The sequence below is a fragment of the Aptenodytes forsteri genome, unplaced genomic scaffold (assembly GCF_000699145.1).
Source record: "Aptenodytes forsteri isolate BGI_AS27 unplaced genomic scaffold, ASM69914v1 Scaffold55, whole genome shotgun sequence".
NCBI classification, from domain to species: domain Eukaryota; kingdom Metazoa; phylum Chordata; class Aves; order Sphenisciformes; family Spheniscidae; genus Aptenodytes; species Aptenodytes forsteri.
The window spans coordinates 5899456-5919497 of NW_008796063.1; the positions used below are offsets into that span (position 1 = coordinate 5899456).

The following is a 20042-nucleotide window of genomic DNA, read 5'->3' on the forward strand; positions in this document are numbered from 1 at the left end:
CCTGAAAGGAGGTTGTAGCGAGGTGGGGGTCGGTCTCTTCTGCCAAGTAACAAGTGATAGGACGAGAGGAAAGGGCCTCAAGTTGCACCGGGGGAGGTTTAGTTTGGATATTAGGAAAACTTTCTTCACTGAAAGGGTTGTCAAGCACTGGAACAGGCTGCCCAGGGAAGTAGTTGAGTCACCATCCCTGGAGGTATTTAAAAGATCTGTAGACGTGGTGCTTAGGGACATGGTTTAGTGGTGGACTTGTCAGTGCTAGGTTAACAGTTGGACTCGATGATCTTAAAGGTCCTTTCCAACCTAAATGATTCTATGATCCTATGATTCTTTCCAAACTTGTGAGGCTGAGTCTGTGAACAGCATCTGGCCCTGGGCTTCAGCCTGCTTCTGGGTGGAGATGGATGCCGAACCAAAACGCCGCTCCAAACATTCCAACTTTGGTGCTCCCATCTTTGGTGAATGCTGTGCATTCATGATCAGGTCTATTTTATTACCCAGTTCATGAACACAAGATCATAGTCAACAGTGTTGTAGGCTATGCAGTATTTCCCAAGCTTGCTGAATACTAAGACAGTTTTAAGACCTTTCTTACCACTTGTGTTTTTCAAGGAGAAAAACAAGAAAGACAGCCTCTTCCACGATGACAACTTAATAGCATCCATACTCGACCTGGTCATGGCGGGAACAGAGACCATAGCCACAACGCTCCAGTGGGCCATCCTGCTGATGATGAAATACCCAGAGATTCAAAGTGAGCTCCTTTTGCCTACACTCCACCCATGGCGTGGCAGATACGGGGAGGGGAGAGGCCTGGCCTCAGATTCACAGGAGCTCTTTTGCCTTAAGAGCTGAATCCCATCTGTTTATTACTATGAACTCCTGATGTAATTAGATGCTGATCAAAGTCACAACCAAATAGTCCCTGTGCCTTGCTGGGAGAGAGGATGAGTGGAGATTGAAGTATGATGCTGGGGAAACAATCCATCCACGTACCTGAACTAGAAATAGAGCTGGGAAACCCAGGCTGGTGTTTTAAGAATTCTTTCCCTCCAGACCCTGGAAAAATATATTTTTCCCAAAACTGAAGTGGGAACTGGCTTTCTTGCTGGAATCCAACCGTGTTTGTTCCTTCCAGAAAAGGTGCAGGAGGAGATTGGGAGAACCGTCAAAGCTGGAAGCTGGGCCACATATGAGGATCGGAAGAACATGCCGTTTACAAATGCAGTGCTACACGAAGTGCAGAGGTTTATCACCCTCCTGCCCCACGTTCCCCGCTGCACTGCTGTTGACACCCACTTCAGGGGCTACTTCCTTCCCAAGGTAGGTAACTGCTCCAGCCCAGGAACACACCACCTCACTTTTGCGAGTGCCATTAAAGACTGGTTTCTTCAGAGGGAATTATAGGACTGAAGCCCAAAGTAAGCATCCAAAATCACCCCCAGAAGAGTTTCTTCCTCTCCAGTGACTAATGTTGAGTCCAGAGAGACTGGTATTGTAGGATTCAATTCAGTCCCTCTCATGCTCAGGACTTCCTCACTGCACAAGCGATCCTGGTTTACCTCCTTGATGCCATCTGCACAGTGAAGTATCTGCCAGGGAATTTACAGGATCTGACCCTCTGCTTGAGGTTTTCACAGCGCCATGTGGGGTTTGGCTTCATTCCTTGGCACTGCTGGGAAAACCTCACTGACTTCTCTCTCTACTGGCTGATGGGATAAAACCCTCAGGGTCACCACCTACCCCAGGTGGAGCAAATCTCCTGGGACACCAACATCTGTGTCACAAAATGAACCAAAACAGAGCACTTTTGCTATCTTTTGTGCCTTCATGTTCTTTTCTTCCAGGGTATAATTGTAATCCCGTCGCTCACCTCAGTGCTGCTGGATAAGACGCAATGGGAGACACCACATCAGTTCAACCCCAACCACTTCCTTGACGCTGAAGGGAATTTTGTAAAGAGAGAGGCTTTCCTGCCCTTCTCCACAGGTAACTAAAGGGCTGATCTGCACAGAGCTGAAGCTATGGCAGGACCATTTTATATCTTTTACAATATACGCTAATGAGGTCTTCATGGCTAAGTACTGCCATTAACTCGGTCAATAAGCAACGAGGCAACTGAATGGAGTCAATTATTCTGCTCCTCTCAGAGCACACCTCTCCCACCACTGAAGGGGCTGGTTCCCAAAGGTTCAACAGGAAAGAAGACAAAGAGATATATTGCATCCAAAAGAAGGTGGAAAAATGCCTCAAAGCTGTCAGGAATAGGTGGAAAACCAGACAGGACTGGTGGGGCTGCCGGCATAGCTATGCACGGGGTTTCATGAGCTCTCCTGGAAGTGAGGGTACAATCTAGGGACCCTCAAGTCCTGTCTTGAGGCAAGTCCCACGTGTCAATGGGTCTCGACAAGGCCTCATCCATTGCCCACGAGAGCTAAGGAAGAGAGTCCCAATAAGCCTTGCACCTTGGCTAGGTATTACAGCCAGCAGAGACCCAATATAGGACAGAGTACACCAAACCGTATTACTGTCACTGTGAAATCTTAAATCCAAGGCCCTGGGTTGTTCCCCAAAATCACCTTGGACGGTGATTCTTCCAGTGGCACTTTTAAGAGCTCCCAAGGATTCCCAGCAAGACCTTTCAGAGGAAGAAGCACAGCCCCGTGGTTAGGGGAAGTGATAGAGCACTTGCCATCCTGACACTACCTCCGTCTGTCGTTTTGGTCAAGTCACAAACTTACTATTTTATTTTTTTAATCTCAGTTTCGCCTGCAAAATATGATTAACATTCTTTCCCTGGAGGCTCATAAACCCAACACCCTTGGGACTTAAACTGAGCTAATGGTAGGAACAGTTGTTAGATATCAGAAACTCTCCCCTGAACCATCCTAAAAGAAGAAATATCACTTACGCATTGCCTTCCCAACAGCCATAAATGCTTCTAAAGGTTGCTCATTCCCAGAAATGCCTGCCCCCAGCCCATGCCCTCCATGGCTGCAGCAAGGTGCATTATGAGAGAGCACAGCTGGATGGAGCAGTCTTGGTGGGAGTTTAACAAATCCCAGCACTGCAGGAGCCCATAAGTACCATAACGGGAGATCTCCTGCAGAATCCTACAAACCCTCCCGTGCAACCTTACACTTCCCAGCTGTTCCTCTGAAAGGATGGCTTGAAGGGATTCCAGAACGTGCTCCAACCACAGCCCTTCAGCAGTGACTTCTGACATTAGGAAGCCAGTTCTCACTGTCCACCAAGTGCTTCACCCGCATAGGGACCATCATGCAAGGGCTGAGAATCTAACACAAAGAGGGGGAAGGAAAGAAGAAACACAGTCTTTTTTAAAAGTGGGATGTTAGGATAAATTCCACAGGAAAAGTGAGTTTCAAACCATTCTGCTTTGGGAGGTGGTGGCATTTTTTTATCAGGCTGCTTTTTAAAGAGAAAGGGTTAAAGATGCTGAGAGGGTTGGAAAAGCTAAGGAGAGGAGAGGGTACGTCATGAATGCACAATAACCCTGTAACATGGCTGGGGCCTGCTGCTGCAGGTAGCTGTGGGATAAAAGAGACCAGGCAGGCACATTGGGCCAGTGTGACTGGGACAGCTACCTTTAGCAACACAGGCTCTTCTGCTTCAGAATGCTCTGGTGCATGTCAAGGTTTCACTCCTGCTTCCGTTGCAACATCTCAGATGCTAACGTGTCCATGGCAAATGTTCTAGTTTGATCTTTCCATCAAGTAAACACACTGCTTTCATCTACAGGGCGAAGGAACTGCATTGGAGAAAGCCTCGCCAAGATGGAACTGTTTGTCTTCTTTGTAGGGTTGTTGCAGACATTTACTTTTCAACCCCAGCCAGGAGTTTCAGAGTCTGACTTGGACCTTACCGTCCCCCAGACGACTTTCACATTAAGGCCTCAGCCTCAGGCAACCTGTGCTGTCCTGCGTGAATAACCACAGCCTTGCTGAAGAGCAACCCAACAAGTGGGGAAGCTGCTTAGACCAAACTTAGCTATGCTAGGACTCGCCACCCCCCATCCTGCCACATCACCCTCTTTCACATCCCCTTCCCACTGTCTCCATCCACTTCCACTCCACTGCTTTCCACCACTACATCTGCCCCATAGGTTGCTGAGCCCCTCTTTGCTCCTGCGCTGTGAGGAGGTGCATATGATCAATTAGAAACCATGATTGTGATTGACATACACACACTTTTTCTCAAGACAGACTGTGCATGGAGCTGATGGAGGGGCCAAGGAGGTGATCTGGTGAAGGGGATGCAGCCCTGAGTAGTAGGTGTGACACCCAGGTTCCCATGGCAAAGCAGTGAGGTTCATAATGTCACAGAAATCTGCCCGAAATCCTGAGGAAAGACGCACTGCCGTTTGCTGGAAGCCACAGAAATACACTGTGAGTCACACACTTGAACCATCCGTAGGTACCTGCTGAACTTTTCCAAGCTCTCTGATTACCCATAGCTTCTGGCAAAATCCTACCAGCCTAGGCAGCCAGGTCATACACTGAGAGTGAAAGAACAGACCGAATCATGTGATTTGAGGATGAAGTTATTTCTGCCTTGGAACAGTGTCCTAAAAGATACCCCAGAGTCTGCAAACCTGTTAAGATAAGCAAGGGCTGCTAGCACCAAGTTCAACACTGCTTCACAGTCTGAATGAAACAAGACCTACACTTCTAAGTTTGCAGTCTAAATCATAAGGCCACATGAGATTTGTACCAGCAACTGATCATAAAAGGTTAATGATACAGAAAAATAAACTAGACCCATTTCTAGGTTTATGGATCTCTGTCTTTTCTGACCTTGTTAAATAGGAGCAAACACTGTTCCTCTCTTCAGACCTCCTGGGTAATGTTAAGAGCCAACATCAGCAGTCAGTATGCTATTTGGGATGGTCTGGCCATTGGAACCAGCCATGCAATTTCCTTGCAAATGGTGCCTAATTTCACAGTGCTTGTGTTACACGCACATACACAAGGAGAATTGGGATCAGGGATTAGGCGAGACCTGGTTTTGGTTGTTTTCCTTTCCTCTGTAGCTTTGTCTGGCTGTTGTCCCTGTCTGTAGCACTCTTATCTGCCATCATATTCTGCAATCTTATTCCAGTTGATGTATAGCTCAGGCAATTTTTTATCCACTTATCTGCCTGTGAATTGCCACTTCTCCATATGCATTATCTTGTCATGTGCTTTATCATATTGTTTGTTCCCCCCTTCACGGGAACTCAATAAAGTTTTAATCCCATGTCTTCATTTTATGTCATATGCCTGCCACCCAACTTTGCATTACACAGAAACGCAAATGCCATGAAAGGTTGATCCTGGGCCCAGAGTGACAGCGAATATTTTAAGTTTTACTTGTATCTCACAGGCTCTGCATACCCTGATCCTACTTAAAAAACAGCTCAAGAGGAGACCCTCCATATCTGCAGAGTATATTTTCCAGGGCAAAGAGCTTTCCTTTTGTCCTCAGCTACGGGCTACTAGTCAGTCCTGGGGATAGCCTTCGTTTTTCACTTTTTTTGTCTTTGCCTCTTGCTTGCAGAGGCTGAATGAAAGGTTCCCACCACAGCTTCGCTGATGCTGATGCTGTCCCTCTGTTTAGTGCCTTGGACCCTGAGCCCCTCACCTCTTGTTCTCCCAAAGCATCACCTGCTGGCAATGTCACACTTGAGGAGTGGTGGCAGCAGGATGGGGTCTTCTTCAGGGACAGGTAAAGCAACTGAGGAGCAAGCACATATCGACTCAATGAAGGAAGACTTGGCCTTGCTGGAATAAAAGACTTTTGCCTTTGGGTTCAGAGAGGCCAGGACTGTTCCTGCTCTAGCCCCCTCCAAAAGTAATATGAACTCAAAAGACAGATACAGCAACAATCTAGTGCTCCAGGGGACAAAACTGGGCTGGGTTCAAATCTGCATGAATTCACTGGTGGAAGCTCAGACCTGCTCCCTTGCCATGGGCTCTTGCGGTCTTGGCTTCGAAAGTGAGAGATGGATCCCTTCCTACATGGCATAGCAGCCTTCAGAGCCTGCTCTTTTTTGACACCACTTTCTGCACTGGCACTCTCCGGCAGACAGAGCAGAGCCTGCAGCAGTGCTGGCCATGTACAGAAATCCAGCAGACTGCGCAATACCTGTGCCTCAACAAGAGCCATGAGCTACCAGGTGCAAACATTGAAGGAAAACAGGTTTCTCTGATTCCTTTGAAAAGTGCATCCTGCTTGTGCTTGTGTTAGCAGATGGATGGAAGTGATCACTCCCCAGCACACTGAATTAGACAGCTGAATATATCCGCAAAAGAGAGTGCCTGCCTCCCATCTATTTGTTCAGCCAAATGATGGCAGAACACTGATTATGACTCAGCTACAGATTTATCTAGCAGAAAACATTGGTTCTTAGGGGTGGAAATACCATTTCCACATTCCTCAGTGGCGCTGAGGGTCTTCCCTCTAGCTGCAAAACATGTTTGTGCCTTGCAACACACTGACCTGAATTGAAGGCAAACATCTCAGGGCAGGACAGGTGGCTTGATTTTGAAAGTAAGATCTGAACAAGTCCAACTCACACTGCGTCTGTGGCTCATGCCACACGCAGCTGGCTGGGCAGCATGTCCCATAGCCCAGCCTGCCATCCCTAGCGCTGCATGATGCTGGGACCAGGGGTTCCTGCTCTCAGAGGGGCAATGATCAGGTGCAAGGATTGCAGCAACTGTAAAGATTTGTAAAATGAGGGCTGCCTTGTATCTGCAGCCCCTCTGCGCACTGGCCCGAGCAATAAGCGTTGTGCAGAATATAATTTCAATTTTCTTTTTCCCACAAGATGGCACCACGATCCCTCTGAGTCACACACAGCCCAGCCCTGCAGTCCTTACTGGGGTAAAATGCCCTGCCAGCCACAAATTCGGGCTGTATGAGGAGGGCAGAGCTAAGCCTTGAGGCTTTATGTGCCCCCAGTCCAACTGCATTCATCTGCGAGCAAGGCTGGGAGCAAAGACATATGCACTATATATTTACCATTAACCTGGAAGAATCAGGTAGTATGCAGGGAACAGGAGGAGTCTTCTCCTCCCCATCCTACAGCAGACTAGGATCTCTCCCAGGGGTTAACCGGCTCAAACACTTTGTGGGACAATGGCTCAACCCATCTCCCATTGCAGTCCTATCAGCTCCTTCACTCAGCATTTCAGACCAAGGAAGAAGCCAGCTGCTGTAAAAGACTCCTGTTGCTTTCACTGATGAGGGGATGTGATGAGGATCCATCTCTAGTCATCTCAGAGGAGAAGAGATGGGAATGTCTCACAGAAAGCTGGGAGAAGTAAGGAAAGGGGAGATGGACAGGTTTTCTGTCACTTTGCCTGGATCTGCCCAGCTTCTGTGCTGCTTAAGGAAAGAACATTTTAGAAGCATCTTTGCAATGTTTGCATGCTTGCTTGTTCACACGTGGTGCTCTGAAGAGAAGTTGTGCTTATGTATTTGAGCTACCTTTGCAAAAATGTAGCGGGGGGGAGTGTCTTCACTTGCCTGGGGAGAGCTGTTAAGTCCCACATCAGTGCAGGTGTACCAGAGCCTGTACCCTCAGAGCAAGGGGAACCTAAGAAGTCCAGCGTTTGGCATCTGGGATTCGAACCAGAAGTCTGGAAAGTGTTGGAAGAGCATCCATCACACACAGAAAGAGCAGGTATCTGGGAATAATTTATCCCGTGTGCAGTAGGGAATGGGAAAAGAGCAGGGATTAGACAATGACCAAGATTTGTATCTAATATTGCTCTCCAAGTGAAGAAATGATCCACTCTTGAGAAGCATCCTCTCCCAGAAGCTCAGAACTAGAATAACTTTCTTATGTTGTGTATTTGATGTGTAAAGTAGTGGCTGTCCTGTCATTTCCAGTCATGTATCTGGCTGGAATTTTCCAGGTACCCTTACCCACCAGCCCTCCTCTACTTCTTAGAAAAATATTTGTTCAACAGATATTTTAAGCATACAGCCAGTACTTGCAAGGCTTTGAGTAAGAAGACACTACTTGTATCTGCTGCACAGGGATCTGGTTTCTCCTTTGTGCATCCGCTAGGCTCTGCACAAAACAATTACGTGGATTTTTCTCAGTTCAGAGCCTTGGGCTTATTGGCGTAGCACAGCGCAGGCACACTGTGGATGGGGTCTCATGGTGAATCCAGCCTCTGCAGTCGTGTCCAGCTCAGATTCTTTGACCCCAGGTGGAGGCTTAAAAGTGAATTTCTGGATCAAGCCTGTGAAGAAGATGAAGAGCTCCATCGTGGCAAGACTTTCTCCAATGCAGTTTCTCCGCCCTGCAATGCCAAAAGAATGCTGTTGGTGGAGTGATTGGGTAAGTGGTGGCTCAGCCCGACACTTCTTCCCTACTACTTGGTAGCAACAGTGTGAGGGACAGCATAGGCCTCAGAAATGCAAAATAGTGTGGCATGATATTCAGCAGCCATCACCGTTGGTCTCCTACAGGCATTTGAACAAGGCTGTTTCACTCTGAGTCTGCAAGGAATTGATCTGGGACACCCTAGAAACTGGCCTTCCCAAGACAGAGGGAAGGTTGAACTCTTGCTTGAAGGCGTTGAGTCTTCTGTAGGTCCCAGTGGTGTCTTTAAACACCAGGACCCGGTGTGCCTCCCAGTGTGGGCTGAGGGACTGTTTGCAAGTCATCAAAACCCAGGGCGGGTATTTCTAAGCCATCCCCACCACTGATGTCTGTGCTGTTCCCAACAGAGGCTTGGATCCTGCCTTGGCTAATATCTTCTGAGGGGCACTGAGAACTCGGTGCCCCATGCAGGATCAAACGCTTTCGTTACCTGTGGAGAAGGGCAGGAACGCTTTCTTCTTTACGAAGTTCCCATCTGCATCAAGGAAATGGTTGGGGTTGAACTCATCTGGCGTCTCCCATTGCGTTTTATCCAGCAGCACAGAGGTGAGCAGAGGAATCACTGTTGTTCCCTGCAGCACAATCACGCTCTGCTTTAGCATGTGTGGGTGTAGCAAACTTCTGGCTTTGCCCATTCAGCCACGTAACCGTTCCTCCCTTTGGGCTCTGTCTGCAAGCAAACTTCTACCTCTGAAGAACTGATTTCTGGCCTTGTATGTGACCATATGACCCTTAGTTAGTGTGGATACCCAGTTCACTGTAATTACTGACTAACGTGATTAAACAACAATGGTTGTTGGCTGTTCCTGAGTTATGAAGCAGAAGAAAGACGTTGGGCCAGGCTTCCTTCCTGCCCAGCTGCTTTCTGCTTGCCTCAAACAAGGCAATGAGACAATGCCGTGGTACTCCAGAGGCAGAACTGCTCTACAGGGCATGAATGGCAATGGAGAGTGAAGAGAATAAGGAACAGACTCCGGATTACAAAGATTGAGTTATGGGAAATGGGAAGTTGTGCGCATAACCCTGAAGTCACACTGCCATCGGACCCGGAGGAGATGGGGGATTAGGGAACTGGCTATTCCCCACCAAAAGCCCCGTGCTTCAAGCTCCCCCACTCCTTGTGACATTTTGCCCTGTGGGTCACTGGTGTGCTGCACGCCCCTCTTCATCTGGAGAGCAGCAAGTACCTTGGGGATGAAGTAGCCTTTAAAGTGGGTGTCAACAGAGGTGCACCGTGGAACATGTGGCAGGAGGGTGACAAATCTCTGCACCTCATGGATCACTGCGTTGGTAAACGGCATGTTTTTCCGGTCCTCAAAGGTAGGCAAGGAGCCAGGGCCAAGAACTCGCTCAATCTCTGCGTGCACCTTTTCTGCAGGGTGAAGGAAAGGCATGAAGTGAGTTCCCTCAGTGGTAAAGCACCTCCAAATCCCAGCTCGTGCTGACTGTTGGTTGGACCACCTCAGGGCAGGAGGTTGCCCAGCCCCTGAGAGCAGAGAGAGAACAACCCCTCAGATCCTTTGGTCCTGAATGGCAGCATACAGCACTTGGACAGAGGTGGACAGGTTGCAGATGCTCCGATTTTGGATGCATGAGAGGCTACAAAGCTTTTACAGGTGAGCAGCACTGCAAAGTACTTCAGTACCCTACGTAAGAAAAGCAAAACCATAAAGGTGTCTTACTTTGAATCTCAGGGTACTTCATCAGCAGCAGGATGGCCCATTGCAATGTCGTGGATGTGGTCTCGGTGCCAGCCATAAGCAGGTCGAGTGCAGAGGCCAATACATTCGCATCATGAAAAAGTGTATTGCTTTTATTTTGCTCCTGCAGGGAAATAAAAAGAAAAAAAACCACTGCTGTTAGCATGGAAAGAGAGCACTAGGACAGGTAACCTAGTCTTCAGAGACATTACAGTGTGATGCATGTGAATTACAAGTGCCAAGTTGTACCGCATTGACATACATGACAGAAATGCTTCAGTTTTCAGCAGAAATATTTTCACACTTGAGATTTTGCCCCCAAAATATGAACTAACTGGACAAACTCATTGATTTTCCAACATCACATGACATTTATCTGCTTTGGGCAGTGGTTATCTGATCAACTCAGGACTTCCATCCCCTGCCTGTGGATCCTGAGAAGGTGGAAAATTGATGAGAAGTGCAGGACAGTGCCTTCCCGAGCCGAGGAGCTGGGGTTTGTCCGGGTGTGTGTCAGGCCCTCTAGGAGCTGCAGGAAAGCCCAGGACACCACTGGCACATCAGCTCTGCTGTCCCTGCTTCATGCTGCTGATGGGAAACACTTTGCCCGTTCCTGTGTGCAACAGCCGAGGCACTCGCACAAGGCGTCAAGCCCAAGTACCCATCCTGCCCACCACCCGTCTCAAGTACGCGGATGCCAACGCTTGGAGAAAAAGGGCAAATACAGACTACTCCTTCCTTGCTATACTCCCACACCATCATTCCTGTTGGTAAATCCACTACGTGGGAGCTGGTGATGTGTTTGCGCAAACGCAATGGGAACTTCTGCATCTCTGCAACTGGGAGTCTGTTGCCTCTTCCCATGCCTGTAGGGAGGGATGCGCCTGCCTGGAGTGCGCTGGAAAAATGACATCACCTCCCTCTCTCTCCAGCGAGGAAGGGACTGCAGCTGACACCTGAGGACAAGTTTTAGACATTCATGCGATACGGTCTGGTTAATTATTTCTTGCTTTTCCTTCAGTGTGCAGTATTCAATATATTAAAATAGGAGGATGTTTACCCCAAATTTAAATGTTTTCACATAGACTGTAGTAGAGCATGTTCATTAGACAAGAAACACAGAGCATCTCTGTATAAGATAGATACCGCACTAGAAATCGTCATATTGTTAAAATACCTCTTGTTTGAATACCAATGCATCAATGTAGCTCGTCAGGTTGTTTTCCTTAATACTTTCTTTGCTTTCCTTGATGCACTTCTTTAAGATCACACACACCTCTTCTACTTTTTTCAGTATCATCTTGTGAGGTTTGAGGAGAAATCCAAGGAATGGGTAGAAATTAAATAACTAAAAAGAAAAAAAGGAAAAAAAATCACAGAAAAAAATTAAATTCACCCATTACCTTGTAAAAGTCAAGTACCATAATGGAGAAATCATTTATGTGAGGAACCAAATGACATGTGATCGGAGTCTCTCTTTTTTGGTAACTAAAAAATTTTAATGTATAAAAATACCTCCTCTTATTAAAAATTCTCTACAGAAATGAATGGAGCCTATCAGACTTGTCTAGACAGAGCCTATAAACATGAATTAAAAAAAAATACAATTAAGGGAAAGTGATAGTAAACTCATGAAACAATGAAATTACATTTTAAAGAGGTAATAAAGCAAAAAGATAAAGCATTACACAAAGAAAACTCCAAATGTTTAGCAAGCTAAAATACTTATGTTTTAAAGTTGTTAGATCATCATTTTTAACTTTCACATGAATTATAAATCAATTACACTCAGTTCTCGGCATCATTAAATTTCACAGCACAATAAAGAGTTGCATTTGATGTGCAGGGGGGTTACTTACACCATTTCTCAATGTTATAAATAAACTGGCTGCAGAATAAGATTCACAAGTCTCTTGCTCTTGCTAACTGGTTATAATTTTTGCTGTTTTCTGCAAAAACTAAACCTGCTGTAGAGATTAAAAGAAAAGGGATGTTATACTACTGTAAATTGTAGCTATTGTAAATAGTTCTCATTCAGGTAATAAATTCATCAGCATCTTTTTTTTAAACAGCTTTTTAGATGACTGTTCCCATATTACCCTAAGTAACTAATACTCTATTCCTTGTGATGGAGGATTAAGTTTAACAAGAGCTCTCGGCCCAGATCAGAGCCTCTTAGTTGGAATACTCTTTTTATGCAGGTCCGTTGAGCAGGTATTGATTTAATGCCACGATAGGAGGTATGAGAGGTCCGTATATAATGTCTGCAGCTCTGTACTTTGTACTACTACTCTGTAACTTCACTAGTTTCTTAAACTGTTGCAAGACACCAAAACCTAGTAACCCCCAAACACACGTGCAACTGTCCCTAAGACAAGAGGTTACTTTTGGGACGTTCACACAGCGTCCAGCGGAAAATAACTGGAATGAGGTGGGTATTTTTCTTTGTACATGCACAAATAAAGTAATTATTTCAATAGTTTTATCACCGGTGTGTTTTTAAAGAAACAAACTCTGGCCATGCCCTCCAAGAGGCACCTGATTCCCTCCTGTCTCTTCCACCTGAGCCTTCTTTGGACCAAAAATACTAGGGAGTAGGAGATGCTGTCATTCTGTGTTTTATTCTGGGTACCGCTGGACAAATACTGACAAAAAAAGCAAGAAACATCAAAAAACAGGTAAGCAGAGTCCTTCTGAACTCTCTGTCAAAAGTGCTACAAACATTTTTGAGACACACTCCAGGAACATTTTCCTGCTGTTACTGTGAATCACCGAAGACAGAAGGTTGCCCCGATCCCAGTCCTACATTAGGGTCTGTTTCCCCATGGGAGACTACAATTCGTCATAAACCGTAAAGTTTGCAAAATAACGTGATTAAAAATAATAACATAAAGGGCGGAGTCTATAGTGCTACTGTGGATTTCCACTGATGCTCCTGGACACTGCCTGTCCCAAGTCCCACCATGCTGGAAGCCTCAGTTATTGCACCTTCTGGCTGCGGAAGAATCAAGGACATCCCTTCTGCTGGCAAGGTCACATCAGCATCTCAGCCCAGTGCCACCACGTGATGTTGAATCTCCTTCCAAGAGGATTTCACAAAGGAAGAAAAACCCAAAACAAAGAATCTTGTCCCTGCCCACGGCAGGGGGGTTGGACTAGATGATCTTTAAAGGTCCCTTCTGACCCAAACCATTCTATGATTCTTATGTTTCAGTACCCTAAAGATTCTCCAAAAGCATCCAGTAATAGTAAGTCGGCTTGACCTACCAACTCTGATGAGATACTGGAGCATCTCGGCACTTGCATAACTTACATGCAAGAATGGAGAGCCAAGAAGGTGCATAACTTCATCTATGAGTCTTAACAGAGTGAGAAACGTTGGGTCTTCATAATCAAACCTTTTCCCAAAGAGAATAGCAAAGGTGATGTTGGTGGGGGCCATATTCAAAAATCGTAATTGGAAAGGTCCACCTAGAAATGAACAAAATCATAACTGTATTGGTCATTTCTGGAGCAACCCAGAGGTTCCACAGTGGCTTTGTAAAGTAGCATGAAACACTCGATGCCATCTCCAGCTCACCTTTGAAGGATTTGATCAGCTCAATGAGAAAGTGAAGCTCCTCAAGCATCCTTTCTTCTCCAAGATGCTTCCCCATGCCGAGATCCCGCATGGTGGCTATGGTGAACCGCCGTGTCGTCTTCCAGAGTTCTTGAGAAGAAAAGAACACACCTACGGAGGGATTGCATGCCCTGTTTGCCGAGGTGGTATGGTATTTTCTCAGAAACACCAAAAGCACAGCTGGGGAGCGCAGGTATTTTGCAACCTGGTGGAACCTGTTTGGGAGAGGACTGGGGGGCTCTGTGGGGGGCTGGCTTGGGAAAGCACCTCCCCAGGTAGGTTCAGGAGGGCAGGAGGCAATATTTTAAACAGTCGGGTACTGTTCACACCAAAGCTCTGGGTTTGGCTTGTTTATAGCTTTGTCTTTTTGCAGCCATGCACAGTAAAAAGCTCTGTGCATGGTATTTGTCTCAGGCTGACTTGTTTTTCCTTAGAAAAATGACCCAGCTGTTTCAGAAAGCAAGGCTAGGAGCAGATGACACCACTCTGTCCCTGTCATGACCAGGACAAACGATTTCACTGAACAACTTGCATTTTAGAGGACGAACTGTATACTGTGCAGGGGGAAAAGGAGGGGTGGCAGGGAGGCACCTTTGCTTACAGCTGGGGAATACCCCCCAGCTGGCTAACCCATCGGCCAAGAAAAGTGCTCAGCCAAGAGGGCACAGAGGTCTTTGGGTACAATTCAGAAGTCCTCCCTTTCCCAGGAGGGTGTCCAGGGCCGAACATAGTCTACATCTTCACAGAGTGGTTGGGAAAGTAGCGTAGTGTACCCTTCCTCACACTGGGCCTCACTCTTAAAAACAAGATGAAAAAAACCCCACACGCTGTATGCATTATATACATATTAGGTCATCAGATCTTTTCCTTTCAGCCCTGGATTATCCCCTTCATTGTTTTTCAATGTCTAGTCTTGGGCAATGTATTACTTTTTAACATGCAATTCAGAAACATGCCAAAAATATGTTTACAGAAGTAACTGTCTGAGGTACAAAGAGGCCATGCTATTGCACTCTTGCCAGTTCTTGCAGCCTTTATCATGAGTCATGCATGATCCACGCTTTGTCTGAACTCCCGGTAACTGTAGAAAAGAGATTGCATAAGGACCTCAGCCTCCACATTGTGAAAAATAATTTCCTTCCCTCTGCGCTGAAAAAAAACCTCCTGAAATGTGACCCAAGTGCCACTAAAAGCAAATACCTGATAAGGCAAATAAGAAGATCCCCAGAAGTGTTTTTCTTAAGAAAACAAATAACTGCCCCCAAGCCCCACAAAATGTAGCCCTCGACGATAAGGATGCAGCTCAAGACTCTTAAATACGGTTGCAATTGAAACAACACATTTGAGAAAGAGCGTAGCAAGCACGTCCTTATCTTTTCAACCTGCCAGTACCGTTTCCATGTTGGATGTGATAGAATATGGGTATAGCTGGTCTGTCTGCAAACACATCCGCTGTGTTCAGAAGGGCATCCTTTACTGCCTCGTAGCCAGTCAGCACCACCACCTTCTGAAACCCCAAATGGACGGTGAACACAGGGCCATATTTCTCTGAAATCTAGAAAGAGAGAAAAATCGGAGCGTGGAGGTCATCAGTGGGAGTGGTGTGTCCTGCTGGGGTGGAGGAAGAGTTGCCTTCCCTCCTCCTTCTGTGGCGGGAAGGGCTGGAGGGATGCCAGAGATAAAGCCCTGAGACGGTTAAATGAAAGAGGAATCAAAGCAAATAAACACTGGTCTGTTTAACCCAACAGCTTCCATAAACCCACTGTTTTTCTGAGCTGCTTGGGCTCAGTTTGGTGCAGTGGGTTAAAAGAGGCAGAAGGTAAGAAGAGATTTTGGGCACCAGCAGCAGCATAAAAGCAGCATAAAAGCATCACCAAGATCTGCCAGACCGCTATGGAGCAACTGCTGACCGGGCAGGCTGTAATGCTACCGTCCACCACAAGAGGAGGAAAGAGCAGAGGTGTCCTTATTTATTATAAAAAGTTAAATAAAAGCTTTCTTGCAATTAATGCAGAGGTACGTAACATGATTCACCAAGGATGGACATATGGACATTGCTCTTTCAACTTGCCTTAGAAAATTACCCCAATACCACACTCTACTTTTTATTTCTGCTGCACCATAGTTTTCAAGCCGATGCACAGCAGGACTTTACAATGAGATCTGAGATACCAGGCAGCAGGAGCTCTCTGGAGGCTCACAAACGTGGTCCTGCCAGGCCTTACAAGGAATTAAGACTTGACTGAGAGCAACGGAGTTGAAACTCCATAAAGCTATCGTGAGATCAACCCTGGTGCCCCTTAAAAGGAGACCAGTTCTGGCAATGTAAACCAGAGGAGGGTCCAAAGCTTAGCAACCCCTCCTGCTGTACCAAAGCAAACAGGTAGCCCAGGCAGTCTAATCAGTGATTCAGCAATATAGCCAGACTTGTTGAATTTATGCAAAAAAGTAGTTCACAGGACACTGATTTCAATCATTTGTTCAAAATAATGTTTCGGTTGCTGCATCATCAACTGTGCAACTTTCGTGGGGAAATCCTTTAGGGATCCTCCTTTCAGGGAGGATTTTCTACTCCAGGTCATTTGTTTGCTGATACCTTAAAGGTCTTCTGGCAAGTCACCTTTCAGATCATTACTGCAGTTCCACAAGCCCAATATAAAGTCTCACCCCACCAGTAACTGCAGCCCAGGGGACCCTCTCGCCTTCCTCTGCCCTTTGCAGTCCGGGCAGAGCAGACTGCAAAGGGCAGAGGATGGCGAGAGGGTCCCCTGGGCTGCAACCATAGACCCCTTTCCCGGCTGGCTGCTCGATGCTATAGTTCAATGGGGGAAAGAAGGCATCGGTGTGGCCAATGTGCCCAATACCTTCCCCTGAGTCTGTGCTTCACTAAGATCCTATCACCTTGCTCCTGGGTCCTCAAGTCACCTCCTTTCCAGCCTCTGCTTTGCTTATTCTTCCCAGCACGTCCATGCACCACCCCAAAACCCCTTGTCCCCTACCCTCCTCTGCAGGAGGATTTCTGGTCTTGCCAGAAACAGGAACCACAGTCCAAACCATTTCCCACCTCCCAAGCTCTGGGTGTTGAGCCTAGTGTGAGCTGGCCGGTGTAAGATGAAGATGCATCTCCACAGGCATCTTGGAGGCCCCTCGCACGGCATGGTGATGGGAACGAGAGAGGGAAAGCCAGCTTCCCTTCCCTACATAACGCTAAGCAGGTCAGAGGGCTGCTGGCAACCTGATGTTAAAGGGCTTGGTGTAAGGTGCAGGATATTCACACCCCATGTCCTGACATGGGGAATGCCCGCTGAGCCGCATTTTGGCTCTGAGAGACTAAATACATTGAAATTTTCCCCTTTTTTCTGGAAAACAGATGCAAGGCAACTGCGACTCCTACAGAGAACCTTGTCTTGCATAACTCCAAGTCATTCACTGTTTCAAATTATTTCTCCTACATCTCTTCTTCGGACTGTGCTATATTAATTCCCATTCTCATGAAAAGCTGGCAACATGAATAAGAAATACAAGCTAATTTGGCAGCCACAATTAAGCATCCATCTTTCAATTTGGCTACGTGGACACTCAAATATTTTAAAGTATTTCACAACACAAGGAAGATGCCAAAATTTAGGTCCATCAGTCTGTCTGATGCGGATACTCATAGTTTTCAACGTGTGAGTAGTTCTCTTGTAAGCACTGCTCGTATTTAACATCACCCTCTGCAGAGTGGGGATTTAACAGTTTCCTTGGTCATTTTGAAACCTTTAAAACATCACAGTTTTTTAAGAACACATTTGGCACCAAAAATCATCTCAGAACTGTCACCAGAGGAGACTTGAATAGGTACATGCTGACATTCAACACCCTAGAAACAAAGGACACCTGTTCTTACCTTCATTAGTGACTTGTCTTGCCTTCTGATGTCCAGCAAATGCAGGTTGCCAATGATCGGAAGAGGAAACGGACCGGGAGGCAAATTTAAAGCTGATTGCTTAAAAACTTTTAAAACATAAAGCGCAGCTGATAAAAGCAATGCGCACACCCCACAGATGAAGAGGTGTGTGAAGGCAGCCATATTTTGATGGAGCTTGCCTTTCTGGAAAGCCACTGAGACACCTTTATTAGAATGCTCACATTATCGCATTATATTTATTCAGAGTAAATGATGTCAGGGTTTTTGCTGCACTTTGCACAATCTTCCCCTCCACCCCCAGCTCTCCAAAAAACCTGGAATTTATGTCTGCAAAAGGCAAAGTCCAAGCAGAACTCGTGGAGGTGCAGGCCCCCCGCTGAGTGCAGCGGGGCAGGTTTGCTTCATTTCATAGAATCATAGAATCATAGACTAGTTTGGGTTGGAAGGGACCTCTAAAGGTCATCTAGTCCAACCCCCCTGCCACGGCCTACCTCAGATTCTTCTGCCTGCAATAATTTCCCAGCACCTGGGAGTCCCATTTCTGCTTTATCATTAAGCATCAGTCATGGAATTTCTCTTTAGATTTCCTCTTCATCCCCCTCTTCCATCCTTTTCATCTAACCTCTTCTCTGAACACAGGCAGCTCTTTACCTTCTGCCTTCTCGCTCTTTACCTTACAAATGCCAATCCCAAAACAATCCTTCAGGGTAGACAAGCATTGTTCATCCCACAGTATACAGTGAAGGAGAAGCAGGTCCTGCAGGCGAAAAGACTTGCTCCAGGCTATGCGTGAAGCTGGGTGGACAGCATCTTCCCTCCTCTTCCACCTTCTTGTGTTCTTGCAGTGAAGCATTTTCTCCCAGTGAAGGGAAACAAAAACTGGGCAATCTTCGCATGCAAAAAAATCAGGACCCATTTGTTGCCTTTGCAGATTGGGAGCTCTGTTGCTTATCTCTGTGCTCTTCCTATTTATTGACACTTTGAATCTGGGCTGTCCTAAAGACCTATACAGTGTGCAGACAGAAAGCTACTCCTCCTTACATCAGGTAGCCCTATAGCCTGGCTTGAATGATTCGCCAGCCCCGTGTAAAACACCTAACAAGGCACTTTTACAGTTCTTACTCTTCCTTACTGCGGGCTACATTATAGAAAGTTCAATAAAATGCAGAATTGCTGACCTCCTCTTGTTTTTTTCCCCCATCAGAGACTGGTGAAAAACTAATTCACTGCTGCAAACTCCAAAGTCATAATTCAGTCTCATGCCTTCCTCTTTCATGAATGGGTCTTTTAGTGAGGGGCATTTTTTCCTGCTCCCCATCCAGTGTTAACTGGTACTACTTTCACTCTATACCCAACAAAAGAAATATAAAAATCATGTCTTGGAGAGCTGGATTATTGAATCAACATGAATGTGGAAGTCTTTGTAAAAGATCTGCTGTTCCCACTGGTTTCTGGCAGCATCTAACAGAGTGAGACCTGTCAGAGACATTAGTGGAGACACACATCGCTTTTCTAAAATTAGCCCAATCTCACAAACGATGCAATGGTCCCGTAGGTAGGAAAACAGCATTTGATATCTTTTTTTGAGCCCTTTTAGATCACAGGGACTTTATACTGCTCCATACTGTGATACGAGATGGTATCAGCCTCAAGGATGCTTTGGGACTGTTCCAAGGTGCAGCAAGGCTCACACTTACACTGGACACAATGTGGATTCAAACGTGGACTCTCCCATCCATCTCAGGCAGGCCACGGACGGACTGGGGAGGACGTGATCTCGGCTCATACCCAGTCCTCTCAAACCGTGCACCGCCCGGGAACCGTCCATCCATCCCAAACCCACTTGTGTTACAAACAACAGCATTTGTGGTAAGAGCAGGAGACCGGGAGTCTGGATATATGCGTTTGCGTCCTTGCTTGGACAATGACTTGTCTATGTGGCTTTGAGGAGCGCAGCGCAGGGCTGTGCCCCGGGACGGCCCCGGAGCGTGTGTCAGGGCTGGGCTGTGAATGCAGCCGTTGTGCCCGGAGCCCTGCTCCCCTGGGGCCGACTCAGCTCCTACCCTTTCACTATAGTCATTCTGGGAGGTCTTTTGGGCTCCATGCAGAAAGGAGGTAAGCAGGACACGGTGTAGGAACGGCATCTCCTCACACCATAAGAATTATCAAAATCAAGAGGCAGAGAGATGTCACTGTGACACGGAAAATGTCTTTACGATTCCCAAAGAGAAGGGAGCAAGGAAGCAATCAGCCTACCTCTCCGCACACACCCAGCCTGCCCAGCGGGAGGAAAGGTTACTCATTACCTGCAGGGTGAAGCAACCCGTGAAAGAGGCAAAGCTGGGCAAAGATAACAGCATCTTAGATGGCCTGCAAAAAACATTTTCACCTAAGAGATTTAAGTTAAAAATTAAAATG

At 46.6% G+C, this 20042-nt stretch overlaps 2 protein-coding genes across 2 annotated transcripts in view; one reads left to right on the top strand and one right to left on the bottom strand.

Moving 5' to 3' along the window:
• Positions 1-3947, top strand: part of LOC103904982 (cytochrome P450 2W1) — a 14013-nt gene extending 10066 nt beyond the window's left edge. Inside the window, exons 6-9 of the mRNA XM_019473987.1 lie at positions 610-751; positions 1136-1320; positions 1845-1986; positions 3757-3947. Of these exons, the coding sequence (XP_019329532.1) occupies positions 610-751; positions 1136-1320; positions 1845-1986; positions 3757-3947 (660 nt within the window). The remainder of the gene's footprint in view (positions 1-609; positions 752-1135; positions 1321-1844; positions 1987-3756) is intronic.
• Positions 3948-8124: 4177 nt separating this feature from the next.
• LOC103904855 (cytochrome P450 2W1) lies at positions 8125-17816 on the bottom strand. The gene is made up of 9 exons (XM_009286382.1): positions 17604-17816; positions 15107-15269; positions 13676-13825; positions 13409-13566; positions 11273-11443; positions 10078-10219; positions 9583-9767; positions 8826-8967; positions 8125-8312 (listed from the first exon to the last, which is right to left on the bottom strand). Exons 1-9 carry the CDS (start codon positions 17784-17786, stop codon positions 8125-8127), a joined length of 1482 nt encoding a protein of 493 aa, XP_009284657.1. The 5' UTR covers positions 17787-17816.
• Positions 17817-20042: the final 2226 nt, after the last annotated feature.

Coding starts and splice junctions, on each gene's coding strand:
- LOC103904855 (XM_009286382.1), bottom strand. CDS start 17,786: ATGGCTGCCTTCACACACCTCTTCATCTGTGGGGTGTGCGCATTGCTT. Junction 13,826..15,106: donor TCACATCCAACATGGAAACG/GTACTGGCAGGT, acceptor ATCCCTCCGTAG/GTGTGTTCTTTTCTTCTCAA. Junction 9,768..10,077: donor GAAGTACCCTGAGATTCAAA/GTAAGACACCTT, acceptor TTCACCCTGCAG/AAAAGGTGCACGCAGAGATT.